Source organism: Paroedura picta, chromosome 6 (assembly GCF_049243985.1).
Source record: "Paroedura picta isolate Pp20150507F chromosome 6, Ppicta_v3.0, whole genome shotgun sequence".
NCBI lineage: Eukaryota > Metazoa > Chordata > Lepidosauria > Squamata > Gekkonidae > Paroedura > Paroedura picta.
Genome location: NC_135374.1, coordinates 67,779,816 through 67,793,579, shown reverse-complemented (window position 1 = coordinate 67,793,579; position 13,764 = coordinate 67,779,816). Strand labels below are relative to the sequence as shown.

Below are 13,764 nucleotides of genomic sequence, written 5' to 3'. Positions count from 1 at the left end.
AAATTATATATATTTATATAAATTATATGAATTGCTTTGTCTCTAGCTGTGACATGGTATAAACTAAGATTACACAGATTATCTTGGGAGTGTTTACCTAAAGGACAGTATGTTTGCCTGAAGTATTCACTAAGAAATCCTGCTGGTAGAGGAAGTGGAAAGATTTTAAAGTTGCAGTTGGAATCAGGTCTATGGTTGAGGCCAGGACAGTGAGGAAGATCGTGCCCCTTCCCCAGGGCTAGTGCTAGCACCTGGGTTGTTGTCAGCTAGGGACTCCCTCTCCCTCCCCTATAGTGGATTATTAGATTTCTGGGCATGGGGATTGAGTTGTTTTATCTCTTTGTTTGCTATGTTTTACCATGTTTATTGTATGTGGAATGTCCTTTTAATGGGGGTTAATGGTTTTTTTTATTGAGGACTTTGTGACCTGCCAGGAGCCATAGGGATGGGAGTGGTGGGATATAAATTACATAGGATAGGATAGGATAGGATAGGATAGGATAGGATAGGATAGGATAGGATAGGATAGGATAGGATAGGATAGGATAGGATAGGATAGGGGGAAGGGGGAAGGGGGAAGGGGGAAGGGGGAAGGGGGAAGGAGAAGAGTTGGTTCTTATATGCCGCTTTTCCCTACCCGAAGGAGGCTCAAAGCGGCTTACAGTTGCCTTCCCATTCCTCTCCCCACAACAGACACCCTGTGAGGTAGGTGAGGCTGAGAGAGCCCTGATATCACTGCCCAGTCAGAACAGCGTTATCAGTGCTGTGGCGAGCCCAAGGTCACCCAGCTGGTTGCATGTGGGGGAGCGCAGAATCGAACCCAGCATGCCAGATTAGAAGTCCGCACTCCTAACCACTACACCAAACAGGAAGGAAGGAAGGAAGGAAGGAAGGAAGGAAGGAAGGAAGGAAGGAAGGAAGGAAGGAAGGAAGGAAGGAAGGAAGGAAGGAAGGAAGGAAGGAAGGAAGGAAGGAAGGAAGGAAGGAAGGAAGGAAGGAAGGAAGGAAGGAAGGAAGGAAGGAAGGAAGGAAGGAAGGAAGGAAGGAAGGAAGGAAGGAAGGAAGGAAGGAAGGAAGGAAGGAAGGAAGGAAGGATCATGGGTCGTCAAAAGGTACAGAAAAACCGGCCTGCACTCAGCAATGTGCCAACAGAACAAAAAGGGGAAAATGCCAGGTGACTTTATAATTAAATCAGTCAACTAAACTCCTACACATTTCAGCATGCAGGTTTCATCAGGGGAAATCTATAAAACACAATTTTATATTTAATATGCCTGGTACAGCCTGATGCATTCACACATGCAGAGGGCTTTTTGGGCTAGTGTGTGTCTGTGTGTGTGTGTGTGTCTGTGTATATATATATATAGCCTGCTATATACTATGAAAGCCTGCTATATACTATGAACACGGACAAATTATACAAACTCACCTTTATTCTATAGGTTTTCCCTCACTACAACATTGTCCTTAGGTATTTATAATATGTTGATAACAATGACCACAGAGTTATAGGAAGAGTTAGTTTGTATAACACCTGTAAAAACAGGATATAGTTTCTGAAGATCCACAGAAGGGAGTTAACATTGAGGGGAGTCAATTTTGGATTAAATTAAAGACTCTCATGCCCTTATCATAATTCCAACACTGCTTGAAAATAGTTTATCTAACAAATTCCATTTTGTTAAGTTTGCTTGTAAATTTTACATACCAGTTGCTTGAACTTTACAAAGCTGAGCAGGTATAGTCAACATCTGTGGACGTGGGACAATGAGATGCTTTGCTGAACCAGCAGGACTTGTATTTGTTATTGTATTATCAGATGAAGATGGAGTCTTACTGACATTTACTTGCACTAAAAGATTGAAGTCATATGCTGCCACCTAGAGGCCAAAGATAGATTGTTTTGTAATTATTGTTTTTTAATTAGTTTGTAAATCTGTTGCTTTAATGTTTATACAATAATTTTTATTTCTTTTACACCATTGTTACAAAAGCAGGTATAAAAGTATTCTAAATAAATGGATGAATATATAAATAAGGGTACAGCAGTTTTTTTTTAAATAATCAAATGGATTCTTCAAACAGGGTAAATGTTTCCATTTCTGCAGCATCCAGTTCACATGCCATAAATATACATGCTTTAGTTCAAGTCTCTACAATGTTAAAATTTGTGTGAATTCATTCTGTCCAATGCACACTGTATCTTCCAAATCATAGTTTGAAGCTTAGTAAAGAATCATACTTTGGTCAAATAACTATTTTAAATGCATCTGTCCTAAAAAAAACCCACTCATAGTAATTCCAGTTACTGGAACAGGGCTGAATAGAAGGTTTCAAAAATAGGGTTCCTGAACATGACTAGATTTCTTCTTTAAAAGATGCTTCTTGGAAGGAACCTGTTATCCTGTCATCTCTACTGTACTTCAATGAGTTATTTCTTTCTTTTGTCCTGTTCAGTTAGTGTAGTTCGGTGTTGATCTTTCAGCATGCCTAACCATGCTTTAAACTTTCTGTCATGAGTCAGCCCTTGGCCCAAGAGGATTCCTCAGAAGATGAGGAATTTGGCTCCAAGCAGACACACTCAGCAAGTTTGGATCCAAATGAAACCAGAAAACACCCTGAAGAACAGTATCTGGAGAGACATTCTGTGGAAGGGTCATCTCCTGACAATGAACCTTCCACATCTGAGACATCAGTTCTGATGGAAGAACAAGTAATCAGCTCACTTGAAAAACAACCAATAGAAAGAAAGAGACAGCAACAGAGACAAGAATTCAAAGAGAAAGGACACAGTGCTCATTTGCAGGCCCGCTATCATGGGGAACTGGAAGAAGAGAGGTATCTTCCCTCATTGTACTAAGGAGGATATGCCAAAACTCCAGAAAATTTAAATATATGAATACATATACTTTCACACACATCATCACCAGGGATGACTCTGACTTCACAGAACAGTAGGCACATTTCCTGTTTTTTATTATGCCCACAATTCAAAGAAATCTAAATAAACAATTTCAGACAGCACTCTTCTGTTTCTCATTTTAACTGACAGGTTGTCTTGTGGGAAAATGAAAGCATTTTAAAAGATTGCTCAATATTTATGATTATTTTAAACTGAAAGATGATATTCAGGAAAATGCAGTTGTAACAGAATGCTCTTATAAACAAACGCAGTATCTCAGGGGATCTGAATGGGAAAACATAAATGCATCTGCTATTAAATTATGCATTCTAGCTCTGTTGGAAATATATTCTTGCTCTGTAAAAGCTCAGTCAACCAACTTTTTTATATTTTTAAACAAATCATATATTCCCCTTCCTCAATGACCAGTATTAGAAAAAGGCAGAACAATTGTTGGAATTGAACCACAAAGAGTTGGGTTCAAGCCCCGTCTGAACCATAAGATACCCAGGTAGATTCATTATGTCAACATCCCTACACAGAATTTTTCTGACAATAAAATGTGAACATGTGAGTGCATGATGGACCACTGGTCAATCAAGGTCAGTACTGCCTAGTCAGATTGTGGCTCTTCAGTGTATTAGGGAGAGGTCTTTTAAACTACCTAATACCTGACCCTTTAACTGGAGAGGACATGGATTGAACCTAAGACCTTCTGCATGCTAAGTAGATGTCCTACCACTAAGCTATTGACCCTTCTCACTACGTCCTGCCCTCATCTCCTTGGAGGAAAGGGTACAAACAAATGATATGCATACATACAGTGGGCAGAACCACTATTCCATCGGGGGGAGGCACTGATGGTCACAGATCTTTTCTGCATTCCCTTTCTTCCAGCAGTCTCATCCAAATCTTGGAAATGTGATTCCTATGGTCACAGGACCCACAAACAGCACACTCAGGATAAGGGGGTGCCTTGTGGAGAGAGAAGAGGACTAAACCAGCCTTCTTCTGCACTCACAGAGGAGAGAGGAAAGGATGAAACTGACAACTTTCACTCCTCTGTGCACCTTCCCATCTGCAGAGCTATACTGAATCCACAATCCCAGGAACCAAATTTTCTAGGAGCAGAAAGGACTGCTGAGGGGCAGGGAACATGTGAAAGATCCATAGCTCTTGTGCCACTGGATTGCCAGACTATAGCATGCATCAAATCCTCTTTCCCTTATGATAAAATTTTACATGCCAACTGACATCCCATCAACTTACTTCTTTTGGTGTGAAATTCAATGAACATTCCAAAGCTGAATATGCATCTATGGTCACGGTATACAGACAAGGAGTTGATGGAGAACAGCAAGCATCTGTCAGTAAAAGGAGGGTTGCATATATTATCATTCATACTTATTAGTTAGGTAGAATTATAATTCTACAGACTTGTGCATAGAAGACAAACAGAGAGGGTAGAAGTTGCAGTAGACTAATATTCCATAGTTTTATATGTTTTATATGTTGTGATAAAGATACTCGAAAATGTCTTAATCTCATACGTAAAGACATACCCACCAGGAAACTAAGGATTACTGAATGGTATGGAATGCACATAGTCCTTTGGGAGTGAGCCACAAAACCTCTCAAGGATATTGAACATATTATTGAAAAGAATTTTAAGAATAACTGCAATCACTACACTATTTTTAAGTATTTACAGACTTCCTGACTGGCTATCAAAAACCTAATCCAGCAATCAATACAAGAACAAGCATATTTCCCATGGTGTATAAACTGCAGTGATGTCTACAGGCAAAGACAGAAGCAAACAGTCTTGAATGATCTGGCCATAAATTATACCTCCAAGTTCCCTAAAAATATAAAGTCTAGTATAAGCCTTCTATAGCAGTAATAATGGCTATGTTGCCTACAGCTGCTGGTTAATTTAGGTTGCTAAAATTAAAGTTTCATACAAACATATTCAGTTTCTTTCTGTCATGAACTATCAAAACTTTTGCTATATGTTGAACTCACTGTGTGATTATTTCAACATCTTTCCAAGGTACAAGCTCCTACATACTTGTGCAATGCAGTACTGGGAAGCATTTAAAAATCACACAAAAACTTCTCCCCATAACGAACTTAACTGGATTTTACTTTTATGACAATAAAAAAGCTAAAGAAGTTGTATGAAGCCACTCTGGGAAACAGTCTGAAGCTATTCCTAAAATGAATGCATAGCAAATTTGTACTAGAGAAGTCCAGAAGTTGGTTAAGCCAATAGGATATATACATCATATATTCAGTGTAAAACTTTATATGTTCTAGAATAGATTATTTTAGGGATAAATGGATTTCATTATTTGCAGGACAATGAAGTGGCCTTATGCAGAAAAGATAAGGAAAACGACCAAAGTAGAACACATCATCTCACCAGAGGAACAAAGACAAAGATGTCATACTATAAAATTATTGATAACAATCCAATATATTCTGGACCAGAAAGCAATTTGGAGCACTGTATTTGAGAGATTACCCAAATTCACAGAACTTTAGAGTAAGATTAATTTTTTAAAAACATAGTCTGACCAACTCTAAAGCTACTGCAGGAAACTAGACCTGAAGACTTCTGTAGAATTTAACCCTTTGAAACAATTGGCTCAGAAAGATAGAACTCTGCTTAGAATTGCACTGTTGGGTCCAGAAGAAATGCAAAGGACTAGCTAATAAAAGTTTGAAGTGCTAACAACAAACATAAAGGCTAATAATGAGAGAGAGAGAGAGAGAGAGAGAGAGAGAGAGAGAGAGAGAGAGAGAGAGAAAGAAAGAGAGAAAGAAAGAGAGAAAGAAAGAGAGAGAGAAAGAAAGAAAGAAAGAAAGAAAGAAAGAAAGAAAGAAAGAAAGAAAGAAAGAAAGAAAGAAAGAAAGAAAGAAAGAAAGGGGAAGGAAGGCAGGAGAGCAGGAAGGCATCAGTTCTCCTGAAAAAAACTTTGGAGGAACACTGTCCTTCCTACCCCCAACTCATACAACAGTGTCGACACAGATCACCTCTGTTCCCACCTTCCCATCCAACTCCACATTTTCCAAAGACCAGGCCGGTCAGGCTGTGGAGAGGTGGGCTGCCACCTTTGTAAAAAGAGAGACTTTCATTACAAAAATTATTTTCTTATTTTACTAAAGCAACATTTTTGAGGTTAATTAAAAGTTTTGAAAAAGCAAATACCTGGCTGAAGAGTAAAATACAGTGTAAAGTCATCGTGATTGGATAAATCAAATGTTACCCTGGCACGTGTCTTGCCTTTGTTTTCAACAAAAAATGGAATTTTTTGGGTAGAGCCAACATGAACACCAGGAAAAACAAAGGAGTACTTTAAAAAGAAGAAGAAATGCAAAATTAAATTACTTGGAACAAATATAAGCAAATAGCTCTACTAACAGCTTTACTGAGTAAGCAGTGTACTGTGATAAGGCAAGTCTTCAATGCAGGGTACATAGCAGTCCCCAATTTATTCACTCACTGCCACATGTCTCCAGCAGTTTTCAATGAAGTGGTACTGTCAGCATTAGAATACACAACTTAACTATGCCCTGGTTATTAAGCCAATGGCATTTCCAAAGGAAAACAATAGCAACCCAGTTATACTTATCCTGGGTTGGAAGAATCATTAAATCAAAACTGCTACTTGGAACATAAAATCACAGGTTGAAGACCTCATCTGTATTTAAATAGACTTTTACACTTGGTACATGGGTTTCATCATCTTATCTATAAGCAAACACCTTATCAGAGTGAAACTCAAGCTGCCGACAACCTCAACAGTCCACACCACCACACCATTGCAAAGTGCTAGTTTGGCAAGGCTGAGGCCTCCTGCCTGATAATAGCAGACACTACACCTAATTAACCACCACCAACCGCAACCCTCCAACCAGCGCATTTTAATATTTAAATCTATATATCTTTGCTTTAAATGTATATACCTTTTGACTTAAATGTTTAATTATATGATGTTTTAATAATCTGTTCCACTTAATATTTCTGGTAAGGTCTTAGGAGGAGGAGCTGGTCTCATGGTTTAAGTGCCACTCAGCACTTAATAACCGCTCAAGTTGGCTGCCCCTGAGTGCCTCCTCCTCCAACCGGCTTACTTGTCTGTCCAGCAACCAGACAGTCACCTGCCATCCCCCACTCCTGACTACTGCCTCCTCCTTCCACTTCCCTCCGAGGTTCAGAGGCTGTAGATCAGGGGTAGTCAAACTGCGGCCCTCCAGATGTCCATGGACTACAATTCCCAGGAGCCCCTGCCAGTGTTTGCTGGCAGGGGCTCATGGGAATTGTAGTCCATGGACATCTGGAGGGCCGCAGTTTGACTACCCCTGCTGTAGATGCTGTGTGAGAGCTGCCCCTGCCGGTGACTTCCCTTCCCAGGAGCCTCCAGCTTGCAACCCTTCCTGCTCCTGTGGTAAAGGAGAAGCCATCCACAAAGTTCTTCCATCCCACCCCCAATCTATTGCCCGTTATATTCCTGAATGCAACAGGCTTTGCCCCTAGTAATGGTAATACTAACAGTAATAATCATTTTATTCTTATAGCTCACCCTTCCCTAGCTAGCTCTGGGTAAGTAACATCAAGAATTAAAAACATTCTATTTCAATGAACAAATAAGTATTAGTCAGACAAATCTGGTTTAGGTTTTAAAATTAAATTAAAGTCATCTCTTCATTGTAATTAGAATTTTACCGGGGGGGGGGGGGCTTAGTCAGTGTTTGGGCAGATTTTGTTAAATAGATGGTTTTCAATTAGGTTTTCAGGTTGGGAGGCTAGTATCTTGTTGGTGTTTGTTTCCTGGCCTCAACCATAGGCCTGGCAGAACAAGTCTATCTTACAGGCTCTCTGAAAATGTTTTAGGTCCTGGAATGCCCTGATTTCCCTAGGCAGAATGTTCCACCAAGTTCAGGGCTGAAAAAGCCCTGGCCCTGGTTGAAGCCTGCTTTACGTTTTGGGGTCAACGACTCCCAAATTTTAATAATTCAATCTTACTACTCTCTGGAGGGCGTAGTGGAAGATGTGGTTCTGTATTATTTAGACTTTTGAACATAAGAATCAGAAACTTGAACCTGATTCATTCACCAATCTGGAACCAGTGCAACTTGGAGAGCATTGGTATAATATCCTGGTGAGGACCCAAACTGCTGCATTCTGGACCATTTGGAGTTTCTGGAGCACCTTCAAGGGCAGCACTGCACAGAGCAAGTTATAAGAATCTAATCTGGAGGCGACTGTTGCAGTGGCTAGATCAGGTGCCAAGAGGTAAGGCGCAAGTTGTCATGCCTAGCAAACATAATAAAACTCGTCTTGAGAGATGTTTGCCACCTGAACCTCCATCAATAAGGAGGCATCTAGGATCCCAGCTCTTGGAGGCATATGTCTGTGTTAATATTGTATTATACTTTGATTTGATGTGAACCATCCTGAGCTGCATAAAAGTATAAAAATAAATTAAGTATAAAAACAAGTATAAAAATAACTTTAAATAAATATTTGTGGCATCACCCATAGAACCCCATGGAGTCTAGAACAGGGAGCCCATCTCCTTCAGCCACTATACCTCATTTACCTCAAGGAGGCTGACAGAAACTGTGGTGGCCTGCAACCATTGGCCCAAGTCATGCATCACAGAACTACTACAGTTGGTCAAATGACTATGAGACTTATCATCTCAAACCACCATGGGAGCTCAAGCATACACTCAAGGAATAGGAATACTATACAGGAGTACAGCTTATTGATAGAGCATAGTTGGAAGGAATGAGCCACAGAGGACTATCAGACCAACGTGTACCCTATTACCCCCATGGCAGGCGTTCCACACTCTGAGTCTTTTCCTCGGGCATATTTTCCTAGAACAGCTAAGGCAGTAGGCTGTATTCATCCCTACTGTTTTCTCTGCTGGAAAAGATCCCATGCTTTCTCCAGGACCAGCAGGCAAACACAAAACAGCAACCATTGGCCAAAAGCCTCCAAATGCTAATAGAACCAACATACAATCACAGAACCCCAAAAGAACCACAAACCAATATAGGAAGCCCAACACAACCAAGGTTCAACTAGAGAAGCCAAGCCACACAAACTGAAGCAACAGACATTTTTTCACATTTTTAGAATGAGGCTATTTCAATGCAAAACCTAACATTACAAATCTCAAAAAACTATGATTAGAAACATGAATCTATCATATTTACTGTACTGAGCTCTATGTCAGGAACGTCTACAGATCCACCAATTCTCAGTTCCAAAGATTTGGCATGTCGTACTGCAACCTAAAGTAATGGAAATAGAGAAAACTTTGAAATATTTTGTGAGAATATCTACCTTTCAGAAACAACCTTTCTAATGTGCAAGTTTTCTGTTTTATTTTATTGAAATGAAGAAAAAATAAACAATATGTTTCTTTTACAGGTAAGTTGCTGCACTGCACCAGTTGTTATATAGTCAGACAATGAGATTAACTAAAGATTTTATAGAATGAATATCACCATCTATCTTCTTACTTTATTTCATTTATTTTAAAAATTATATTCTACCTTTCTTCATAGTGCAAGGCTACTTACAATAATAGATAAAACATTTTTAGTTTTAAACTGAAATAAACTAAGAGACCCCAATTCTCTCTCTTTCTTGCCAATCACATACAGTCCTACATTTACTAAGCATATACAAAAAATAACTTTTGGAGTCCCAGAGCATATTTTGAGGTTTCACCCAATTGTTCTTAATAAGCAGACTTGATTGAAGAAAAGTTCTTTACTGAAGAAACAATGATACGAGCATCACTACGATCTCTCTAGGAACCATTAACTCTTATCTACCTCAGCCCCCATCCCTCCCCCTGGTCACCCATTTGGCCATGAAATTGTCCAGATGCCTCTTGATGCGCCAAAAGCAAAATCTAGTCTACTTGAGGACAGATAGTGTGTTCCCACAGTTTACAAAACATCAAAGACCCAAGGACCAGAGTTCTAGAGGTGTTAAACTAGTTATTTTCACACCTGCAATCATGAATAAGAAGAGTTCAAAAAGCGTTTTAGGGAATGGGAAAGTGACAAGCAAGAGCTAGATAAAACAAAGAGAAATGGCAAAAACATGTAACAGCAGGATTCTGACACACATCTGTATTAGCTCCCATCCTACTTGTCAAGAAACTAGACTTCCTAGTAGTTTCTTGTCCTTTCAAATTTTATTGTTTTACCAATGAGATGGTTTTACTAATGAGGATTTTGCTGTTAAACTTCTTGCCCGATTGTTAACTGATGGACTTTATTGCTAAATTTGTACTTATTATTTTGCTTGTTGCCTCAAGCAAGATTTTGGAGATGTGGGATAAAAATATACTAAATAAAGGAAAATGGAGGTTAATTACCCTCAGATTTTTAAGGGAAAACCGAGGAACCATGAACTTAGAAGATAAAGACATTTGTTAGACAAATTCCTTGCAACAAATACCCATTTTGAACTATATAACAATTGATACAAAATAGTTTTTCCTAAAGCTTTTACAGTGAAACACTTATAGTAATAAACTTTAAGGAAAACTATCACAATGAATGAGAACATAAAGATTTAAAGATAAATTGAGAGAGAGGATATAAATAATGACAGTTCTTACATTCAGTGATAGCGTTAATGAACGCAGGCTTCCATAAAGACAAATTTCAGAGGGGTAACTGTTAATTTGCACCAGTCAAAATAATGAAAGAGTCTTATGACATCATAAGAACTTACAGATTTATTGTGGCAGAAACTTTTATGAGTCAGAATGATTGTAACTTATGAAAGGTTATATCACAACTAATTAATTATTCTTTAAGGTGCCACAAGACTGCTTTCTTTTAATGATTTAATGTAATTGCTATTGTTGATCAATGCCCTATTTAGACCCTGATATCTAGAGATGCATTGTTATGTTGATTGTGGTTTTATTATAAATATATATATAATATAATGCAATGCAATATTTTGCAAACTTTTAAACAAAAATATAAATACCAACGTTTTTACAGAACCTCTGTAACAGAGAGGGAAAACGAAACCTAGGACATTGTACACCCAAGTTAAAGATTCTGGTGAAATAGGAAGAGAAGCAAAACATCCCATAGTATCATAGAGTCGGCAGGGGCCATACAGCCCAACTAGTCCAACCCCCTGCTCAATGCAGGATCACCCTAAAGCATACAGGATAAGTATCTGTCCAGCCTCTGGTTGAAGACCACCAGTGAGGGGGAGCTCACCACTGCTGAACTACTCTGACTGTGAAAAAAGTTTTCCTGTTATCCAGTCGATATTATTCTTGTTATAGTTTGATTCCATTACTGCAGTCCTATCCTTTTATTTTAAAACTATTAATAAAGCCCTCTGCCCTTGAAATGCAGCGGGCACTAGCAGCCGGCAGACCCTTCCCGGGGCTGGTGGGAGCCTTCGGGAGCCCCCCCCCACCGCTGCCACGTGTGTGCGAGGCGGGTAGACTTCACCGCTGCCGTTGTGGGCTTGTCCAGTGGTGTGTCCACGCCACCGCCTACCTGTGCTCGTTGGGGCCAGGGAGGAGATGTCCACGGGCGGTTGACGGCGGGCCCGAAGCACCGGTGTTGGCCTGGGCAAATGGCCTGTGGACCGGGAAAGAGGTTGGTAGGCGGCGATCCGTTGCCGCCGGCGCGGCTGGTGGGCATCCTTTGCGCGGGCTCTTCCCCGCATTGGTTGTCGGCAGCAGTTGCCGCCGCAACCTCTCAGCGGCACTGGCCGCCAGTCCTCTTGGCGGCAAGCCAGAAGATGGCGGTGGGCAGCTGGCGGTGGGGCCGAAGCGCGGGTTGGCTCCAGGGCGAGCGGCGGCGGGCAGCCCGGCACAGAGTGGGCGGCTCCGGCAGCGATAGTGATGGCCGGCTGCTGGGGCCGCGCAGGCACAGGCTGTCACTTGGGGGGGTGGCTGGGCGTCTTGGCGGCGAGGGAAGAAATGGCGGAGCTCGGCCAAACGTGGCGGACGTGCAAGGGGGCGGTTCAGGAGGCACGAAGCGCCTCCCAATTCGTCAGGCCGGTGGCAAGGGACCAATCGCGAGCCGCACTGTGCGTGGCTGGCAATTGGTCCCTTGCCGCCGGACTGGCAATCGGAGGGCCCAATCAGCAGGCACTTTGCGCCTGTCAATTGGGCCCTCCGATTGTCAGTCATGAGGAAAGGGCCTATCGGCACCCTTCCTCATCACAGACAGGGCCCTCCTTAGGTGCCCTTAACTGATTATTTAATCCACTCCACATGAGCGGTTTAAAGATTACCAGCTGCCTGGGATGCTTTATACAAAGAGAAAAGTGTTTTTAACAAAACATAAATCCAGACCTGGACAAGTAGAATTTCACCAGCTGTTAATTATTTTACTCTACTTCTTAGGGTTCTTAGGTCCCTCCTTGTAACCAGCAGGGAATGGAAGGAACTTATTGGGACAAGTAGGGAGGCCAATCCAATGTACAGTGTTGTGCCCTACATGACCTAGAAGTGATGTCATCAACTGGGACTTCAGAGTGATGCTCTGGCATTTAGGCAGAACATCTATGGTAAATTTGTCTTCTGCCATAGAAGTTTTTGCCCAAATACAAAAGAGTTGCTACAGTATCCTGAATGTGTCGTCATTTCCGGATCACATGGACAGTGACATAGACATGTCACTGCACATCAACTAGCTCTTCCTTCTTTTTCAGCATAAGTTTTCCCCTTTCACTGGCCAGCTGATCAGCAGTGGGGAGGTGGGACCAGGCAGCAGGGCATCTCTGCCTCCACCAGGAGGGTTGGCAATCCTACCCCTTCTTTCAGCTATGTCTGCTTTGGGGCTGCTTATCTGTAGAGATCTCTCCCCACTCAACTTTCCATTATTCTTCCTCCCATGTCCATACAGCTCTTCTAGCCTGTACAGTAACAGAACTTTTCCCAGGCAGGCACTCCTGTAGTTATTCTCAAAGAAACTAAAACTCCAATCCAGCTAACTGCTTCCTTGCCTCACCTGATGAAATATTTGTCAGTATTTCATAACATCACAGTTCCTCACTGCCAGAGGCTTCATAATCCATTAACATATTAAAATACTGACAACTTTTAAAATAAAAGAAAAAAGAAATATTGCATGGTGGTACCTCCATTCTGCTATCAAATTTCATTAAAGCATTAGGTGTGAAATAGATTTTTAGTTCGGTACGACCTCCCACAGGTACTACACCCTGAAAAGGAGTGATAATCATTCCAGGAAGAGGATTGGCATCAACAACCTGTGAACAAAAGCATAAGAAAACCTTAGTTTTACGAAGTTTTCTGCAAATAAATGAACTTGTCCACCTGCAAAATCACCCGTTGAATATTCCAGCAGCAGTACATGCATAGCTTCAGAGGCAGATGCATCAGAGAGAATCTACAGTTATCCACTTTGGGATATATCTCACCTGAAAGTAGGCATGATTATGTCCCACATTTTGAAGAATAACCATTTTGCAGGTAGTTAAATGTATAGGAGTATGGTTAAAAGTTATCCGTTGTTCCTTAAACTGAACACTGGTAGAACCAAGCTAAAATTGAGAAGGAAAAACAAAAATTAATGTGTTACCAATAAATATACATTAAGGCCAACATTAAGGCCAACGTTCTTCTCTGGTGTTGTCTGTTACCTTATAGGTTAACTCCCTCTGCATAGGGAGACACCCTGTCTAATAACCACTTACAGATCTATCCTCCATGATTATACCTAATCCCTTTTCAAATTTCCTTTTGACATTTTTGGAATCAAGACAAGGATGTATGTTTACACATACTAAGCAAAATGAAAGAAAAGAATGATTTATC

The 13,764-nt window shown here is 40.8% G+C and overlaps 1 protein-coding gene across 3 annotated transcripts in view; it reads right to left on the bottom strand.

The window, feature by feature from the left end:
- CFAP47 (cilia and flagella associated protein 47) overlaps positions 1-13,764 on the bottom strand; it is a 277,930-nt gene that overhangs the window by 230,593 nt on the left and 33,573 nt on the right. For all 3 annotated transcript variants that reach the window (XM_077342939.1, XM_077342940.1, XM_077342941.1), the window contains exons 17-22: positions 13,368-13,490; positions 13,065-13,196; positions 9,137-9,214; positions 6,117-6,261; positions 4,172-4,266; positions 1,709-1,880 (exon numbers count right to left, since the gene is read on the bottom strand). In XM_077342939.1, the coding sequence (XP_077199054.1) occupies positions 1,709-1,880; positions 4,172-4,266; positions 6,117-6,261; positions 9,137-9,214; positions 13,065-13,196; positions 13,368-13,490 (745 nt within the window). The remainder of the gene's footprint in view (positions 1-1,708; positions 1,881-4,171; positions 4,267-6,116; positions 6,262-9,136; positions 9,215-13,064; positions 13,197-13,367; positions 13,491-13,764) is intronic.